Source organism: Triticum aestivum, chromosome 7A (assembly GCF_018294505.1).
Source record: "Triticum aestivum cultivar Chinese Spring chromosome 7A, IWGSC CS RefSeq v2.1, whole genome shotgun sequence".
Taxonomy (NCBI): domain Eukaryota; kingdom Viridiplantae; phylum Streptophyta; class Magnoliopsida; order Poales; family Poaceae; genus Triticum; species Triticum aestivum.
The window spans coordinates 693,056,963-693,077,397 of NC_057812.1; the positions used below are offsets into that span (position 1 = coordinate 693,056,963).

Genomic DNA, 20,435 nt, shown 5'->3' on the forward strand with positions numbered 1-20,435 from the left:
GGCAAATTTATGAATGTCCTCAGATCCATTGCTGCGTCGAGATAAGGTGTTCTTCTAATGTTGTTGGGAGACTCATTAACCGTCTAGCACCCTGTGCAATCTCGCCCCCGCAGGTCATTGGTGTCGACCTTTGCCTCATCCATCGCCTCGCCATTCGCCCCCTCATCTTCTTGCTAGCACACCCCGGACGAGGCGCTAAGTCAAGACGATGATACAAGCTTCATTGTTTTATTTTTCGTGAAGAAAACAGCTTACATGTCTATCTTTCTTTTTGAGGCAAACTTATATGTCCATAAATAAGATTTTTTTTATGAGAATCTAGCACACATCAACGCTGGGCTGGGCTATTTTTTTTTTAAAAAAAAAGGACCAGAAGGGGATGTTGGTGGAACCTCGTACTTGCTCAGAGTGAGATAGGTCGACTGCACAGTCCCCACCTGGTGGGTGAGATCCGGGCGTCGATGGGGGCGAGCTCGGGGCCTCGCCGGAGTTCGGGCCAGGAGCCAGATGGCACGGGCGACGGAGCGGACCGAATCAGCGCCCTCCCCGACGACGTGCTCCTCCTCGTCCTCGCCCGCCTCCCTTGCGCCGCCGCCGCCGCCCGCACCGGAGTCCTCTCCCGCCGGTGGCGCGGCCTCTGGGCCCGCCTCCGCCAGATCGTCCTCCGCGACGTGCCCTTCCCCTCGATCGAGGCGGCGCTCGGCCGCGTCCCTCCTCCGCCGCCCGCGGTTTCCCTCCTCAAGATCCGCGTCCCCCAGAGGCAGCGGCGCAGCTGGGGCTTTCCCAATCCCAACCCCAAGAAGCACCGGGTAGACAGCGCCGGCGTCAACTCGCTGCTCCGCGCCGCCGCGCGGCTCGAGCCGGAGAGTCTCGAATTCCGCCTCCCCGCCGGCTTAATCGGCCGTTCCCGCCTCGCCGTCGACCTGCCTCGCTTCGACGGCGCCACGTCCATCGCGCTGGACTTCGCCTCCCCCTTCTCCCTCCGCGTGCCGGCCGGCGCCGAGTTCCCCGCACTCGAGGCGCTGTCCCTGACGTACTGCATCACCGACCTCGACGCCTTGCTCTCCTGCTGCCCGCGCCTGCGCACGCTCCGCCTCTGCAGGGCTTTGTTTCCCAACCATAAGTGCGACGTCAGGGTCAGCTCCTCGTCGCTGCAGGAGCTCGTTGTGTGCCGCGAGCTCAGCCTGACACAGCGTGTCGTCATCGTCGCGCCCGTGCTTAAGCAATTGAGCATGTCATTTAGCACGATGGAGCTGATCGGCACCTCTGTCTTGGCACCATTGGTGGAAAAGGTTTCGTGGCACTGCTATTACTTGGGGCCGTATGTTGTGTTTGGTCTTTGGGGCATCAACAAGGTGCGGCTGCGGCTGCAGACAGCAGACACACAAGAACAGATATCCTCGCTGCAAATTCATGCCTGGGCGGTGCGCCCCTCTACTGCTCAATCTGCTGCAAGCTCTGAGTAAATTAATTTTGTGAATGATATACATCTTTGCAAATTGTTTTTTCAGGACACGTCTCTTTTGCACGCCGAGGCGGGCAACTTCACGCAGGAGATAGAGAAACATATGGTTGCCGCCTTCTCTGTTTTAGAGCTGCATCTCACAGCAAAGGGGCATGCTTTTGGAGCGTTTGTGTTTCATTTCCTTGGGATGGATCGGATTCGTACTGCTACGCGGAGGCTTAAGGTCGTCCTAGAGAGATCAGCGGTAATTCTTTGCTCTTCTTATATACCCTAATAATACATTGTGTGGGTATTCAACATTTTTGGGTTTTAGATGAAAGGAGGATGCCTGCCACTTTGTCCTTGTGAGTTTCCGAACTGGAAGTCCCAAATTATCTGCTTGGCTGCTCTCGAAGAAGTGGAGTTCAATGGCTTCGAAGGAAAGGATCATGAGTTTGATTTACTGAAATTGATAATCGGATGTGCACCGATGCTAAAAAGAATGATTGTGAAGCTGTCACAAGAGACCCCGGCAAGTAATGATGGATGCGCAAAGATACACAACATCTTCAAGGCATGTTCTTCTGTGGAATGTGATGTTTATGACAGCTCTGGTGAGTATATGTTTGGCATGCATTATTAGCATCCTTCTAGATAAAACAGAGATAGTTATAATCATTGTGTAAGATTCGTTGAAAATGTGGCGTTGACATGCCAATTATAGAGTTTGGTTGGGCGTGTCCTATTTATTAGCTAATTAAACATACTATATTTTGGTCGAATTTCTGTGATCACACCCTCATGTTTTAGTAGAAATAGAAATTGAATGGTGGATTGGTTGATGAGGAAAATTCAATATTTTTACTCAGGCTTCCTTATACCTAAATTTTTCTTTTGCATTTCACAATCTTCTTTATTGATCTTGCCCTACTGTTTTTTGTTTGTATTTGGTTTTCTTGGCGATGAAGTTGTCCCATCTGAATTCGTTGGCCTTGGGGGTTTGGTACAAACTCTCTTCGGCAAGTACTTTGCTATTTCTTTCTGTTGTCAGCATGTATTCCTTTTTATTTGCAATAACTTACATTATATGTTTTGCATCAGTATTCAGTAGCAAAAGGACAGTTTCTAGATTACCTGAAGTTAGTTGTCTCATCTGAATTTTTCATTGACCTTTGGGTTTCTTTCTGCTTTCAGCATATTGTGTTATATTTGACAACAGTCCTATACATATAACTCCACATTTCCTTGTCGCGGCACTGATCGGGGCTTGTTTCAATTTGTCTCCTCCGCAGGGCTAATGTTTGGTTGCTTCAACTGATCATCTGGCGTGCTCTTTTGCCAGTGTACTGTACTAGCCATATACAGGGTGTTCAGATAAATCTTGTATGGTTTCTGTGTCGTTCGACTATTGAAGTTAATGCACTCTACCAGTGACGTCAGTCAAGCTGATTATCATGTTAAGCCTATGGTTTGAACTCCTATTTTGCGTTGTTTCATTGCGACGACGCACTGCATGTTTTCAGCGGGAGTAAAATGATCTGCAGTGAATGTTCTTCCCATCACAGCTCTTTCTGCTTATAGGTGTGATAGATGAACCAAACGGCTCTGAGATATATAGCTCAGTATCTTAAACTGAGAATTATCCCTTCTTTTCCAACTACTGCACCTTATATGATGGACTGAAGATGCATCTTTGTGTCACTTCTGTTTTAGCAGAATATGTGTCATCTTGTGTAGATGCAACAGGAGCATTGCGTCGATGGCTGGGTATGAGATATGCAAGGCGGAAGTTGATTACTGGCGACGCTTGTTGCCCGTGTGCGATATATGGCGAGGGGTATCCGGGCTGCCGTTGATTCAGAACTCTTTGAAGCTCTGATTGCTGATACAACGCCGACGGCAAAGGCGTGGTTATTCGGCTTGAGTGAGAAACTACAGCAAAAGATGAGTTTGTAACACCGTTGGGCAGTCTGGTACAACGACTACTCCGCTGAACGCCATCAGGCCTTGTAAAATTTTGTGCCTCTTTTTTGTGAAGTGAGACATGTAAGGCTTTCGGATCCTCAGAATCCTTTGTGCATGCCCATGAACATCATCAGGCAATGAAGCTCAAACGTTATTCCAAAATAAATAAATAAAACTGCGGTAGATGATGCCACTTCACATGGTAATTCATTACTCCCTCCGCCCCATAATATAAGATGTTATACAACCAATATATGAGTACGTTGGTTGTAATAACATCTTAGGATGAAGGGAGTAGCATTAGCATCTTAGGACGAAGGGAGTAGCATTTAGCCAGTTCGGTGCTTATGTTACTCCTTTCATCCATGAATAAGTGTGCGTTTGGCATTTAAAATTTCTCCACAAAAAAATGTACTTCTATCTCCGAATACACTTCAAAGTAAATAAAAATGCTTCTCTCTTATCACACGATAATCAAGACCAATAACACTGAACACATGGTCTCCTCACATTCTACATGCCCTTAGGTCATTAGGGGCGGGGTAATTAAAAAGGAGAGAAATGATGACCTTGCATCTTTCCAATGCATTTGTTTTGAAGTGAATGGAAACTTCTATCGATTGATTGTTGCAGATACAATATACTCCCTGCTAATAAAACCATTTGGTAAATTGCTCATATTTCCAACATGTATGGATTTCTTTGCCAAGCAGCGTCGCTGCGTGGGGACCAATGGAAATGTAGCATGAATCACATCTCCCGTCGGCATAAGCTGGTCGGAAGTGGGAGCGAAGCCGGCCACGTACGTACGAACCTAGGAAGGATCCCCCGCGCCCCGCCCGTCCATATCTCTATCGACTCATCAGAATGCGTATAGATGGAGTGTTGTATATGCCGTGGCAAAAAGTTAGCACAAAGTTAAGTCATCTATTTTGAAACAGAGGGAGTAGCAGCAGAATCGATCGTTCCGTGCGTGGGAACAAAGGGAAATGTAACATGAATCATACTCCCACTTCTCCATCACGAAATCTCACGGCGTAATGTTTCACTCGACGCAACAGTGTCGCGGTAACTGAAGCCGCATGCAAGGATTGGGCGGTTAAAAAGGAAAAACACTGATCTTATGCTTATCTTAACTTGGCTGCTACGTGGCCATGGCCACAAAGGTGGTGGGGAGTGGAATCCGTGGAGAGTGGAGACAGCCATGGCCAAAGGAATATTCTGCTTAACCAGTGCTAACATTAAGTGCCAGTGCCATTTCCAGATAAGCATCCATCCCTCGCACAAGGAAGGTGTCATGTTCAGTGAGCACAGGGCCGACAATTCTTACGTGTTTCTATTTTTAATAGTTTTCTATATTGTAAGCATTTTCTAATAAAAGTATGAATTTTGATTTTCGAAAAAAGTATGAATATTTTTAGAAAAACTTAATTGATAAATAATAACAATAAATTAGAAAAGCCAATAAATAAGTAACAAGAAAAAAAACCGGTTCAGGAACTTGAACAATTAAGCATCCAGCGATGACGAAGGAGGTCTCGCCTCAATGGCTCCTTTCCCGTCGCTGCTATTGTGCCGGCCCAAGTAACATCTTGTAGGTTAGTTCGAAAAATATTATAAATACATATATTCCAAAACATGGATTTACTTAAAAATATGTAACAAAATAGCACATTATCAAAAATATGTTGATAGCGATAGAAAAATGTTTACGAAATTTTAAAAATTCAGGGTATTCAAAAAATATCGGTTACATTTTTTTAATATTCTTTATACAATTTTAAAAATTTCCTATAATTTTTAAAAAGTCGGATACCATTAAAAATGAATGTTACATTTAAAATAATGTTTGCACATTATGTTCGTGGTATATAATATACAAATTTTTCACATAGTTTTAAAAGATATTCCACATCATTTAAAAAATTATTTTAACGTATATTTGTAAAACACGGATGGAAAAAAACTTCAAAACATTAATTAAAAAAATCATATATTGCAAATATGCTCAATGTGTATAAAAAATGTTTGAGATGTACACGGAAAATGTACAACCTGTGTTGAAAACCTTATGTAATGAAAATAAAAAGAAAACAAAGATAAGTAAAAAGAAGAAGAAGAAAACCCGATTGAAAAACACATTGAAATGAAAGAAGAATAAAAAACAAAACGGAAGGTTTTAAAACCGGTCTGAAATGGCTATAGAACAATTCTAGAACCATTTAGAAGATCTACAGTGTCGGAGTGACACATTTGTCGATAGCTAAAGACAATGGTGAAGGATATCTCACAATAGGCGAGAAATAACCCTGGCAACAAGGGTGGGCTGGAGGACCGGGAGCTCCTTATAGTATAAAGCACAAGGTTACAATATGGGCCAACACAATATGCTTTGTAATTTACCTGGGAAAAATATTTAGTTAAGTAACTTTATTCTATGGGCCAGCCGAATATACTTAGTATTTTTTTCTTGAAAAGTTTCTTTAATAAGAGAGTATTATTCTGAAAAAATTACATACAAATATATTCCAGAAAATAAAGAATGGCAGTGTGTTCCAAAAATGGTTATCTCCGGTTTAAAAAGTTCATTTATTGAAAAAATATTTATGTGTTTAAAGAAAATATTCACGTATTTAACAAAAACCTTATGTTCACCAGAAAACTGTTCAGGTTCTCAAAGAAAAACTTTAGAATTCAGAAAAATGTCCGTGCACAACTAGATTAGTATCCCTACAATTTAGAGAATTTACTGTCTATTTCCCGCCCAAAAGGAAAAAAACAGAGAATAAAAAGAGGCAAAAAGGGAAACACAAAACAAAAGGAGGAAACTAAAAGGTTGGATGAAAATAAAAACACTACCCATAATGGGTTGGCTCAATTCTAATCCTTGTTTGGGGCATGAGAAGCGCTAAAACCCGTAATGTGCCGTCAGGATTGGTCTAGCAATCGATTGTGGTTCGTTCTCCTCCAGCAAAGTCTCCCCGGCATTTGGAGGATCGTGATTTTGATCTATTTGGTATCATTTTTCAATTAGGATAGTATGCCCTTTCTTCAGGTTACTATATTTAGCCCCTGTTCATTCTAGCAACATCATCGATGACAACATCGGTGTTCCTGGTAAATGCTTCTCAACCACTTTTCTAATGATGTGGTGTCCTTTCGAGTGTTGGTGTTGGTTTTCAGAAGCTCAAAGTTGTACACATACAACCCTTCAGATCTCGTCACAATAGATCATGTTCAGCATTCTTCTTGCGGCTATCACCAAGGAGGTGGTCTTTAGAATAATGGACCCACTTGGTGGTAGGGGCTTGTTTTTCCCTGGAGGGTGGTGTTGGTATTCCCATCGATGCCGTTGCTTTAATGGCCCCACCATATGTGCGGATTTTGTATCGTGACTTGTTGTACTCATTCATATCCGCGGACTGTTGTCCAGCCTTTGTGCCATGTCGTCGGAAGACCATGTGACTTGGAGAAAGTTCTTCCTGATTCTCGATGTTTTTAACCTAAAATTTCAGTTTTTTTTTTCTGTGCAGAAGCTGGGAAGTTTTCTTTTATCTCTACCAAGCATTATTCACCGTTTAGAAAAATACTTGCTGAAGTGCACACTATTCAACCTTCGTATGTCTCGGAAGATGTTGTAGAAACTCGATTTTCACAGCACATATGTCCACATGGCCAGCTTGCCGCCCTCGAGTACGACTAGTGGCAGGTCAGGCTGTAAAGGCGCCGCGGTGCGCCTCAACTTCCCGTGAGGGATGGCACCCATCGAGCTTGACCCGCTGCCACCGGGTGTGGTGAGTGCGGCAGTGGCTAGGGAGGACCGAGAGGCGAGAGAGCACATCACGACGGAGGCCGCTGATGAGGAGTACATGGCAGACCTCCGCCACCGGCACCTCGAGCTGGTGGAGGCCGAAAGGAAGATGTTCGCGGAGCGCGCGGTTGACGGGAGGTCATCATCCCCTCCGACGACGAGGAGCACGGCGGCAATGATTGCGGCAACAACAAGGGGGACTTCGGCATTGAAGAACGGCAGCACATCTTCCCCGACTGTGGCGACGACGGCACAGGGCTGGACCCCATGGGTGGTGGGATGTCGTGGGCGGATTGGCTCGCCCTCTACAAGGTTGACGACGATGTTTAGTTCAGTTTAAATTCATGTTTAGTTTTAGGTTTAATTTCATGCTTAGGTTTAAAAATTACACTATGTTTCGGCGGATGATTATATGTATATTATGTGTCTAATTTCAGTTGCTTTTTACCCCGACAAAAAAAAAAGAGGAATTTCGGTTGTTTAAACCGAAACTATGTTGAACTTATGAAAATTTAGTTTTTACTCTGTTAGATTTAGGAGTTGGGCTAGGTCCGACCAAGATTTAGTGGAGTAAAAATCCTTCATCTACCTTGGGGAGAAGCATATATGCACTTTCTGCTGCAGGTTTGAACATAAAAAAGCTTCAGACTCTGCGCGACCCCGACCCGGCTCCGATGGATGCAGGTTGACGGAGAAGACCCCTTTCGGCCGAATCAAATCCGCCACCGCGACGGCAAGTTGACGGAGAAGAGGCGCGCACCCAACGCAGCTAGGCATCTCACCGAAAGGATCATCACCCACATTTCAAAAAAAAAAAAAAAGAAAGGATCATCACCCAGCTGACAAGGCCGGCATGCTGCCACTCCTGGTCCTGGTAGGCCACTCCTTCAGGCCACTAGTGCAAGAAAGCAACCACTGCTACCGGGGACAGCACGGCACCACTAGGAGAACGCGGAATATATCCGAATCCCCGGCGCAACGGAAGTTCCATTCCCCCGCCCGCGCGCCCGGAGAAATGCTACTCCCATGTTGATCCTCCTAGCTCGTCGGAATCGGCCTGCCTGCCTGAGGTGGGAACGAAGGCGGCCACGTACCTGGGAAGGAAAGGATCAACATGGGAGAAGTGGGATCATGCGTGGGAAATGGAAGAAGTAGCAGCACCGATCGTGCGTGGGAAATGGAAGAAGTGGGATCATGAATCACATTTCTCCAGAGGGAATGCTACTATGTTCCTAGTTATGCTCGCTCGCTCGCTCGTCGGAATCGGCCGGCCGGAAGTGGGAGCGAAGCCGGCCACGTACGAACCTAGGAAGAGGACCCCCCATCCGTCCATAGGAATTCCCCGTCCATATCTATCTATTCCCTCGTCAGAATACGTACGTATGGATGGAGTGCTGTATATGCCCGGCAAGTAGTAGGAGCAGAATAGACCGTGTCGTGCGTGGGAACAAAGGGAAATGCATGGTGAATCACATTTCTCTGTCAGAATCACGAATTCTCATGCCGTATGTTTCACTCGGCGCAACAGTGTCGCGGTAACCGAAGCCGCAGCGAATCTGCTCCAGGACATGCAAGGATTGGGTGGTTAAAAAGGAAAAACACTGGACATGCAAGGATTGGGTGGCCACAAAGGTGGTGGGGAGTGGAGAGTGGAGACAGCCATGGCCATGAGCTTGGCATCATGCCCAAAATTTCGCCTGGACCATGAGCCCGAGTCTTGAGCACTGACCCACCGCGCTCTGCATGGACAGGCCAGAGACCACCACCATGGCCCGTACCACTGTAGACTCCGACTATCTGGCTATGTTCTTTCCTGGCCGACGCGTGTTGCCACCTCATTCACCGATCCAGATCATCAATCGGGCGATATGCACGCATGCCAAAATGTACTATTTGTACTGGTGTGCTACTACCTGTAGGCTGTAGCTTGCAAGCATCGAAGTGTTCTTCTTTTGAGCCGTACTATGATCTTTTGGATGTGGCGAAGTTTGTTAATGTCTGTTTACAGTCGATCTTGTGTTCTTTCGCAGACGATTTTTGTTGTCCGTCATTTGATCACGTATGATGGTGTGTAGTATGGATATAAGGCGCCCGATATGAGATACGCGGAGTGGCAAATATGAGGCATGCCCGTAGGCATTTAAGGGGCCGGATTTGGCTATTGCGGTTGTAGATACTCTAAAGGCATTTTTAAGCAAACATATAATGGAACGATGACATTTTTTAGATATCGAATGATATTTTTGAGCAAGCATCTCACAAAACGATGGCATTTTTGAGCAGTTGTAACTTCTAACGACAAAACTGACTAGTGAGACACAACTAATGGCATAAATGATAAAACCTGTTTATGCTTGTAAGCAAAATAGGCTAACAGTAGATACACGGCGTTCCGTTCGTTCCAAATCATCCAACGGTCAGAAGATGTAAGAATTTGGGGTAAGAGGAAAAACACTCATCTTACTTGGCAGCTCTGCTGGTACGTGCTGGGGACAAGAACGCGTGGAGTGGAGACTGCCATGGCCATGAGCTTGGCATCTTGGCAAGAATTGGACTGGACCATGAGTCCATGAGCCAGACCCACTGCGCTCTGCATGCATGGACCAGAGTCCATCACAATGTCTCCTGCTCCTGTAGACCCTAGCTATCACGCCAGCATTTTCCGGCTCTGTTCATACCTGCCCGACGCGTGTTGCCACGCTGCTCGCCGATCCAGATCATCAACCGGCAGGTGCACACACACATGCCAAAATGCAGTTCCACGGCACTACACCTGTACTACTAGCTTGCAAGCCTCGAACTCTCCTTCTTCTGAGCCGTACCGTTTCCATTGCACACCGAAAGAGGTCCGGTCCGCCATCCAATCAACACCAAAGCAGAATTCTGTTTAACCAGTGCTAACATTAAGTGCCAGTGCCATTTCCAGATAAGCAGAATTCCGTCTAATTATTTTTTGAGTATCAAATTATGTTTAACTAGTACTCCTTCGGATTCATATTATTTTTCATCGAAACATATGTATCTAGCACTGAATACATCCGTTTCAGCGACAAGTAATATGGATCGGAGGCTAACATTAAGTGCCAATGCCATTTCCAGATAGGCATCCCTCGCACACAAGCAAGGAGGTGTCATGCTCAGTGAGCGCTGGGCCGACAAAGCTGGTGCGCGCACAAAGTCACGGTGTCCGCTTACGTTAGCGCCACTGCTGGCGGCCTAGCTGCAGTGCAATCGAGAAGTGGAGGTGGAGGTGGAGTCGTTCGATTTGCATATGCTTTTCTCCGCATATACAACCAAATGGAGTCCAGCTACTCATCGTAATCCAGCTGAAAGTTGTTGTAAGTTACCGAAAGAGAGCCGGGGCGATGGCGTGGATGGGGATGGGCCGCTGTCCGTTTCTTCGGAGCAGAGTGGTGTGATGCTTGTGATCTTGTTCCGGAGATTCAGGGGCCAAAGCGGCTTTCGATCGATTGCCAAAGCTCTCAAGTTTCTTCTCATATACATATCTCCATTGATTTTCTTTTGTTTCTGTCCGACTAATCACGCCAAGAATCTACTACACGCTCCAGCCTAAATCTAGCACTAGCAGCACCGGGACGGGAGGAGGAAGATGATGGGGTGGGGAGAGAGGAAAAGCTGCCCGGGAAAAAGGGAAAGCTGAAGCGAATGAATGGCTGGCGGCCGCTTTTATTGCCGGCTTTCTTGCAGCGCCGTCGTGCCGCTGCTCTCGAGGTCTTGGTCATGGTGGTGGTGGCTCGCCGCGTCGTGATCATGGTCGCCACTCTGGCCCGCCGCGTCTTCGTGGTGATCACGGCTCCGGCTCGCCGCGTCGGCGCCGGGGTGCGAGCTCGCCTCGCCGCCCTGCTCGTCCGCCGTCTCCTCCTGGCCTTCGCCGTCGCGCGCGCTCGCGTCAGGCGCCGCTGCGGCCGCGAGCTCCGCCTCGGCGGCCCGGCTGGTGACCGGCTTGGCGAGGAACGTGGGCCGCTCGTCGCCGGCCATGATGACCACCACGTGCTCCTGGAAATCCGGGGCCGGCTTGGACGCGCCGGACGCCGAGGCCTTCTCCCCGTCGGCGTCGCCCGCCGCCTGGCCATCGGAGGCGCCGTCGAGGAACCCGGAGAGCTTCCAGTAGGAGCAGGCGAGGATGAGCAGCGCGAAGGCGATGAGGCCCAGCATCGCCGCCAGCCCGCCGAAGAGGTACGGCACCGGCGACTGCCACGCCGAGTGCGGCGGCGCCGTCGCCGTCGGCGCCCCCGCGAGGCGGCTCACGGCCAAGAACTCTGCTCCGGGCCTCATGGCTGTGTTGGTGTGAAGGCGTGCAGAGGAGCTGCGCCTGATCAGTTTGTGCTGTCTCTGGCTTGTTTGTGTTGGGGGTGGTGGTGTGGGAGGGGTGAGAGGGAAATGGGATGTATTTATAGGAGAGGTGGGGAGAAATGTTTACAAAACTCCACAGTATTCTTCATTTATTTATTTATTTATTCAGGGGGTACTGTCCATTTGTGACGCCAAGGAATATCAAAAGACCAAAGGGATTTTTTTTTTGGTTGGAGCTGTGAACTCTGTTGCTAGATATTTGCAAGAGATACACCCCTTTAGTGTCAAGTTGTCGTATCAAATGTCAAAGGCAGTATCAATTTTCGAATGACATGTTATTTTGGCATAGGGTTTCCGCCTCTGATCATGAAAACATGGTGTGATTTTTTCGTCACAGACAAACGGAGGTGCGATCGATGGGAGAACTTCTCGTTATACCCATGTTTGTAGAGGAACTGGTTAATTTAATCCACTCAGTGCCAGCGATGTTTGACTCTCCTTCCAGTAACCGCATCCGTGATTTCGGCCAAAAGCACGGCGAGGCAAAACAGGCGAGTTGAATGCCGGTGGGATATGGTCGAGGGGAATGTGGTTATATGGGGGTAAGATTGTCATGGCGAAACAGTTTCAACTTCTGGTGCGTTCTTTCTTGGAAGGAGGGGCGGAGAGAGGTGAGTCCCTTTTTCGCGATGCGGGTGGGGTTATGAATTGTAGATTATTCTTTGCAATGAGGAATATAAAGTACGTTATTCAGTTCCCTCCGCGGCTTAGATTTTCACATAAAGTAGTTGGTGAGAAGAAGCCAACAGGGAATAGATGTAACGAAAATTCTCCAGATCTTCCATTAGATTAATGCAAAGTTCTCTCCGGATAAATGTAACTATCTTTAGAGCCAGCAATCGTAGTTCTAGAATGAGCACTAGAGACGGCTTCCGAGGATACGGGTCAATGCTATATGTTGTTGACGCATCAATTCATATTACGTCAATTGACTAGATAAGTTGTTACTTTTTGGGTGACCCTACATTTTTTTGTTTTCAATAGTAAGAACCCAAACTCGGTGCATGTGAGGACTTGAACTTCAATGTGTGGGTTGTACATCCACTCGTAAGGAAGTGAACTAAGCTGACTTAAGGAGTTATTAATCATTAATTTGCTAAATACTAATTAAATTCCCGTCAGACCTTCTTGATCAACTTACAAGCATCCTCTATCCTGATATCGCTTCGTACATAACTTACTGGCTAGAATATTCAATTATGTACATTTTGCTATAGTTGTGCGCTTTCAGTAATTCACTTTTGCAACAAGCTTTGATGCTTTTACCTAACAAAGATAAAATAAAAATAAACTGTTGAGAATTGGAAAAAAAATGTTAACTAAGTAATTAGCTATGTTGTGTTGGGTTCAAATAGTTAGGCAAGAGGGACCGCTGAATGGATCAATCATCCATGCACTAGTCATTACAACTAAAGTATTAAGAACTTCAAAAGTTTCCTTTGGCACGGGGTTGTGAATAGTTTAGCTTTGGGTTTGGCCTTGATTCTACCACGTGTGTTAGTGCACAAATTCCAGGCACATAACGAAATTTAAGCTACCAACCTTCTTATTGAATAGTATGCTTCATGAGGGAGATCATTAAATATTTTATCTTGTTATTTTTTAATAGAAATAAACAAGGTTTCTAAATTATGGGGTTACAATATTATTACTTTATTAGTGCAGTTTTTTTTCAAGAAAGGAGTTAAAAATTAATTGATTTTGTGTGCGGAATGTGGATAGAGGTAGAGATGGATTGTTAAATGTGTTTTTCATTTACCTTCCGGCTTTGTATTAACTCGTCGCCGCAAAGAAATCAACAATGCTTTATTTCACTCGATCATAAAATAGAAGCAAAGAAAATCCAAAGTTTGTATTAATCCGGAAGTTCTTCGTGGATGCATGGGAACAATTTCATTTTAGAACCAAAGATTGTGGTTCTAAAATGAGCACTCGAAATGGTTCCAGATTATCGTGATCAATGCTGTATGGCAATGTCATATTTGGCAACCATCCATTAATTAGTTGATATAGCTGTCTACTTATCAGTTACCTTCACTTCAACATCCAATCATTCTTATCTTGATATTGCTTCCTTATATAACTTGCAACCTAGAAATTACATAGCTTTCGATGTATTTGTGTGCTTCCAATACTTCAATTTTGTTCCATGATGGAAGGACATCAATTTTCTTATGATGCAATTACTTTTCATACAACTCCAAAGATTGCTTAATAGTTATTGATACTATAACTGTGCTACGGTTCTACCTTACGTAGTACCAATTGCGGCGGAAGCCATATGCAGTGACGTGATGCACCGCTAAACGTGGCCAACGAACCGCTGATGTGGCATGACACGCACCCGCAGAACCGGATGCTTGATCCCGCGTCACCGCGACATCTTCCACGGAGCGCCTACGTGGGGCCATCGGGGAGACCACAAAATCTCGATGGCTTGTAGGGCCCGCTTGCCCGCGCCGGGGAATCCTCCACGTCCGACCAAAAACAATGGTCCCACCATCACTGACCACGTGGTTTGCTCGGCGGTGCACCATCGGAAACGTGGGAAGAGGGGTGGAGGAGGAGGCACCGGTGGCGGTTCCCTAAGGTGCCATCTGAGCCGCCCTAGGCGTCGCGGCGGTGCTCCTCTTTCTTTTTTCTCTTTTTTTTGGCATGCTTTCATTTTTTGTCATGTGCAGTGAGTGTTGTATCCTGGACGAGGCTTGCTTCATGCCGCCTTGTTTGTTTCTTGAACAAGTTTTGGACCATGGCCCACCTTTTTATCCAGAGAAAAAAATGTGCAGTGAGTGCTGGGCCCGTGGGCCGACGGACCTGGTGCCATCCCTACGTTGCTTGAGCATGTGGGACTGCTGATTTGCTGCAGGACAGCTGCATTTACAAAAAGCAAAGAATCTGAATTCAATCAGTGCTCATTCTTGTCCCCCAGTACAAGTCACTTTGGATTTCAATGTAATCAATATTTGTTCCAACTTAAAGGTGCTGTAAGCTACCGAAAGATGGGGAATGATGGTGTGGAGTGTTGTCCATTTCTTCAGAGAGCTGTAACTGGAGCAGAGCATGATGCTCCATATATCTTTCCATTGGCAAAACTTTCAAGTCTCGCGTAGATATCTCCGTTAATTTTCACTTGACCAATCACGCCAAGAATCTACACAGCCCAGCCTAAATCTAGAGGAGGAAGAAGGAGTGGGGAAGAAAAGCAGCCTCAAAAAAGGGAAAGCTGAAGCGAACAAAAGGCGGCTGCTTTTATTGCGAGCTTTCTTGTAGTGCCGTCGTGCTGCTGCTCTCATGGTCATGGTGGTGGTGGTTGTCATGGCTGTGGCTCGCCGCGTCTTGGCGGTCGCGGCTCCGGCTCGCCGAGTCGGCGGGGTCGCCTCCGAGCTGCGAGATCACCTCGCAGCCCTGCTCGTCCACCTTCTTCTCCTGCCCGTCGTCGCCGGCGCGCGGGCTCGCCTCAGGAGCCGTTGCGGCCGCGAGCTCCGCTTCGGCGGCCCGGCTGGTGACCGGCTTGGCGAGGAACGTGGGCCGCTCGTCGCCGGCCATGATGACCACCACGTGCTCGAGAAAATCCATGGCCGGCCTGGCCGCGCCAGACGCCGAGCCCTTCTCCCCGTCGGCGTCCCCCGCCGCCTGGCCGTCCCGGTCGCCGTCGAGGTACCCGGAGAGCTTCCAGTAGGAGCACGCCAGGATGAGCAGCGCCAGGGCGATGAGCCCCAGCATGGCCGCCAGCCCGCCGAACAGGTACGGCACCGGTGACTGCCACGTCGAATGCGGCGCCGCCGTCCCGTTCATCAGCCCATGCCCCGGCGCCGCCGTCGGCGCTCCCGCGCGGTGGCTCATGGTGACGAACTCGGCCCCGGGCCTCATGGTGTGTCTTGGTGTCTGTTGCGCAGCAGAGGAGTTGCACCTGATGACTTTGTTGCTCTGTTTTTCTCCTGTGTGTGTGTGGGAAATGTGATGGATATATATAGGAAAGGAGGCCCTCCGGAGAAAAATACTCACAAAACATTGGAGTATTGTTTATTTATGATGCCGAGGAATAAAAAATATCAATGGGCGAATTCTTTTCTGGAGGTGTGTACTCTGTTTTAGATACCACCCCTTTTTGAGGCGAAACCGCCAGGAAATGTTTTGTGTGTATTTGTCATGTGAGAGATCATGCATGACTTAAGGGTCTTATTGTAAGGCCGGTCTGATACCAACCCTCAGTAAATCCTAGTTAGAGCTTTGGATCATCTTCTGGCCATTTTTTCTAATATTCCTTCAAATGTAGTGGAGTGCATTGGCTAGAAATTGCAGTTACGTACATTTTGTTAAGCCGCTTTCAATACGTTAGTTTTTCTATTAAGTGATATGTGCTCTTAGCTGACTACGATTAATAAAAATTAGGCATTTGAGATTGAGAATTAGCAAAAATGTTAATTACGTTGCCATGTATGTTGTGTTGGGTGGAGCAATCATTTATGCACTAGCCACTGCAACTATAGTAAGTAATAGAACTTTAGAAGTTTCCTTTGCTACAAGATTGTGAGTAGTTTGGCCTTGGGCTTGGCCTTGATTCTACCACATCTGTTGGTGCATAAATTCCACGCACATAAAGAAAGCTTAAGCCGAAACCTGCTTATCATGTACCCGTTTGCTTGGTTATTGAATAGTGGCCTTGGGCATTCTTTTGTTCTTGAGGGAGATGATTAAATAACTTATCTTGCTCTTAGTTTTCTTATAGACATCTAACAAGATTCCTAAATTATGGGGTCACTATATCTGTATCAAATTTGTTTTATAGAGTTAATAAAGTTAACTAATTATGTTGTGCGTGTGAAATACGTGGATACTAGTAGATGGAGATGATGAAGCGTGTTTCCCATTTGCCTCCTGGCTAAGGCTTTTGTATTAACTAGTTGGTGCTAAGAAATCAACAAGCATTATATTCCTCGGTCACAAATAGAAGCGATTCATAAAAAAAAATTCAAATACTCCTTCGTATTAATCCAGAAGTACTTTGCGGGTGCAAGGAAATGGTTTACGTTTAGAGCAAATCATGGTACTTCTAAAATGAGAGAAACGGTTTCAGAGGATCCGGTCGATGCCATATGACGATGACACATTGGTTCATATTGGACAAGCATCCATTAGTTGGTAGATTTGTCTACTTATTAGTTACCTAAAAATTGATTAAATATCAGCCAGATCTTTGGATCAACACCCGACCATTCCTAATATTGCTTCCATATATATAACTTATTGCCTAGAAATCACATAATTTTTGCTGCATCTGTGTGCTTTCAGTACTTCAATTTTGGTTTAAGTGATGCTTTTGGTTAACTAAGATCTATAAAAATTCAGGTATTCAAGAATTAGCCAAAATTAAATTGGCAGGTATATTAGGTAGGATTCAAGTAACTAGGAAACATATAACATTGGGTGGACCAACCATTCATGCACTAGTCACTACAACTACATTAATTAGAACAGTAGAAGTTTCCTATGCTGTGGGGTTGTGTATAGTTTGGCCTTGATTCTACCAAACGTGTTACTGAATAAATTCCATGCAAAAACAAAACTTAAGCTGGAACCTACTTAATTATGTGGTACCCACACTATTAGGAAAAAGGCTATAGATGATATGGCCACTAATGGCGCACCAGACATGTGGTGAGCTATTAGTATATACTAATGGCACACCATGTGTAGGTGCGCCATTAGTGTCCAAATACTAATGGCGCACCACATCCATGATGCGCCATTAGTAACAATTTTTTTTTATTTTTTTCAAAACTAGTAATGGCGCATCAGTGAATAGTACGCCATTACTAGTTAAACTAGTGCGCCATTACTAGTTAAACTAGTAATGACGCACCACATTCACGGTGCGCCACTAGTAATTTTTTTCAATTTTTTATTTTTATAAAACTAGTAATGGCGCACCAGTGGACAGTGCGCACTAGTAATGGCGCACTGTCAACTGGTGCGCCATTACTAAGTTTTTTTCAAAAAAAAAATCAGAATTTGTTTTTTTTTTAAAACCAGTAATGGCGCACCACCACTCCCACGGTGCGCCATTACTAACTTGGCCCAAAACTTCCACCGAATGCACCCCCCTCCCCCCGTGGACCGCCTTTTCAGTTTAACAAAATAAAAAAATTGATGAAAATGTCAAAAAAATAAAAGAAAATAAGTTTCCGTGTGATATGTGGTCTAGTTGTTGGGAAAATTTACAAATATGAATTTCGACTTTATTTGCAAAATCTCTCTGGAATTTGTAAAATGGGCATAACTTTTGCATACGAACTCGGATTAAAAAGTTTTCTATATGAAAAATCATCTACTCGAAAAGTTACATCCAAATTTAACATTTTCAAAATCCCCGTTAAAAGTTAAACATTTTCAAAATTCCCAAAAACCTAACATAAAAAAATTTATGGGGCTTTTAAGATCCGGAGGCAAAAAAATTCAAAAAAAATTCAAACTTACTAGTGGCGCACCGTATGCTAGGTGCGCCACTAGTAATAGAAAAAAAATTGATTTCGAAAAAAAAAATTGAATTATTTTTCAAAATATGATACGTAATATGACCGGGAAGTTTGAAATATTTTTTCAAAATTTCATCATACTCATGAACTAAGTCCTAGACATTAGCAAGGTTTAATAGGATTGATATGATAGATATATCAACAAGTGTCAGTGAAGTGAGGTGGTGCTGGGGTTGGATAGAACTACGAAGTTAAGCGTGCTCGGGCTGGAGTATTGTGAGGATGGGTGACCTTCCGAAAAGTTTGACCACAGAGTGTGATTTGACCTGAGATTAAGCATATTGACCCGAGATTAAGTATAAAATAAAATTGATTTTTTTTGAAATAAATTTGAAAAAAAATTAAAAATAAATTTGAAAAAAATTACTACTAATGGCGCACTCCTGCGTGGTGCGCCACTAGTGGCGCACCTGTAGTGCGCCATTAGTAGCGAAAACAGGTGCGCCACTAGCAGCCCTTTTTCTAGTAGTGCCATTTGCTTAATGAATGAACAGTTTGGCCTTGTGTCTTTTCTCTTGGTGGGGAGATCTTATGATGTAATTAGTATTCTATACAACTCTAAGAAGATTCCTTAATTGTGGTACAATCATATTTGTCGTAAGTTTGTTTCAAGGGATTAAGAAAATTAATTGATTGTCGCCTGTGTGTGGATACCTGTAGACGCGAATACACGGGAGGGGAGATCATGTAGGACTGTACAAGAATAATTGCGTTCTGGGCTTATTATAGGGTGACTCCAAGTCCAAACCAGAAACAAAAGGCAAGTTCATGATATGGTTTAGGCCGGACGTGCGCATCGTCCTTATTTCCTTGACTTAAATTAATAAAAAAGTCATAGATATGTTAGTAGCAATAAAAGGGAGCTTTGGGGATGTGTCCCGATGTTGATGGTAATATTAGTACTACCCTATCTATCTATCTATCTATCTATCTATCTATCTATACCTCTATATCTATCTATCTATCTATCTATCTATATCTATCTATCTATCTATCTATCTATCTATCTATCTATCTATCTATACCTCTATATCTATCTATCTATCTATCTATATCTATCTATCTATCTATCTATCTATCTATCTATCTATCTATACCTATACTAATTACAGACTCCCTAGAAATTACCAAGTTAATTAGAATTTACAAGCCGTTTATCTGGTGGGGACGAGTTATAACGGTGTAGATTAAGCCATGTAATTCTGGGTTTAGACCATTATATCTCTGATTTATAGTTGAAAAAAAATCACCCATCTATGACATCACGCACCCTTTTATTCTCAGACCCATTACGCATGAAGTTATCTTTGCCTTCGTCATCCAAAAAAAGTTAGCTTCAATTGTTAAAAAAAAACAGCCTTCCCGAACTCTAACCTATTTCCTTTCCCATATGTAACATACATGGTTTCTTCTACCAAAGGTATACGCCGGCCCCCATCTCCTTTATCTACTCATGCCCTTCTCCCGTTCATGCCCCCTTGGCCAAGCCATCTTATCCCCTTGATGGCGCCCCTAATAATTCGATCTAGGAGGAATCGTTCTCCTCTCCTTTTGCGTTGTCGCTAGGTGGTGCAGGCTTCCAGGTTCTGCTGTGAGGCTATCTCGCCTGCACCTTTTCCGGGTTTTTTCGAATTCGAGTTGCCTGGTACTTGGTCTTCTTGAATCTTGATGGGGAAGAGCAGCAGCGGTGGTCGCTGGCGTGCGGCTTTTGGACGGATGTTGACGTGATCACTACCGGATTCTTGAAGCAGAAGAGCTAGGAGACACCAGCCATCTAGCTTAGAAGACACCAACCATCTTGCATAAATAAGGTGACTCTGAACAATGTGTTGGTTTATTGCTGGCCCGATGCTAATGTTTGATGTATTCTCCAGAATTAAAAATCCCAGTCTAGGATGATTTCAAAATTGTATTAACATCATCTGGATGGCTTCATCTGAAGTTTCCGTTGGGGTCCAGGGACGAGCACATGGTGTAGATGGTGCTAATTAAAGGAAGTGCATAAATAATCATCTTGATGCAAGACATGAAGAAGATGATGTCCATGAAAGGGGAAAACATGGAAGTAAAACGCGATTGGTTTCCAGTGGTTAATGTGAAAGCAGATTTACTTCAAGCAAGAGGTGGTTTCAGAAGATAACATGTTATATGATATGGCGTGACGTGGTTGCTGGAAGAAATATTTGTACAATAACAGGAAGGCTCATGCAGCTCGCAGTTAATATGGGTTTGGAAAAGAGTTAATATATATGAGACGATCTATTCTGGTTGCTCAAAGAAAATTGCAGAAGAAATTTCAGTACGA

General features: G+C 44.9%; 3 protein-coding genes across 4 annotated transcripts; 1 reads left to right on the plus strand and 2 right to left on the minus strand.

The window, feature by feature from the left end:
* Positions 1 to 380: 380 nt before the first annotated feature.
* Positions 381 to 3,607, plus strand: LOC123149392 (uncharacterized). Of its 2 annotated transcripts, XR_006474619.1 has the most exons (5): positions 381 to 1,424; positions 1,512 to 1,709; positions 1,779 to 2,058; positions 2,737 to 3,025; positions 3,161 to 3,607. XR_006474619.1 is itself a non-coding variant. In XM_044569045.1 (4 exons), exons 1-4 carry the CDS (start codon positions 462 to 464, stop codon positions 2,760 to 2,762), a joined length of 1,467 nt encoding a protein of 488 aa, XP_044424980.1. In that variant the 5' UTR covers positions 381 to 461; the 3' UTR covers positions 2,763 to 3,607. The 2 variants fall into 2 exon arrangements, 1 of the variants encoding a protein (XP_044424980.1); XM_044569045.1 differs by having other exon boundaries at positions 2,737 to 3,607.
* A 7,055-nt stretch (positions 3,608 to 10,662) lies between these two features.
* LOC123154834 (protein GLUTAMINE DUMPER 1) lies at positions 10,663 to 11,600 on the minus strand. The gene has a single exon (XM_044573462.1). The coding sequence runs from the start codon at positions 11,514 to 11,516 to the stop codon at positions 10,908 to 10,910; it is 609 nt and encodes a 202-aa protein (XP_044429397.1). The 5' UTR covers positions 11,517 to 11,600; the 3' UTR covers positions 10,663 to 10,907.
* A 3,071-nt stretch (positions 11,601 to 14,671) lies between these two features.
* LOC123154836 (protein GLUTAMINE DUMPER 5-like) lies at positions 14,672 to 15,695 on the minus strand. The gene has a single exon (XM_044573464.1). The coding sequence runs from the start codon at positions 15,462 to 15,464 to the stop codon at positions 14,844 to 14,846; it is 621 nt and encodes a 206-aa protein (XP_044429399.1). The 5' UTR covers positions 15,465 to 15,695; the 3' UTR covers positions 14,672 to 14,843.
* Between the last annotated feature and the right edge of the window lie 4,740 nt (positions 15,696 to 20,435).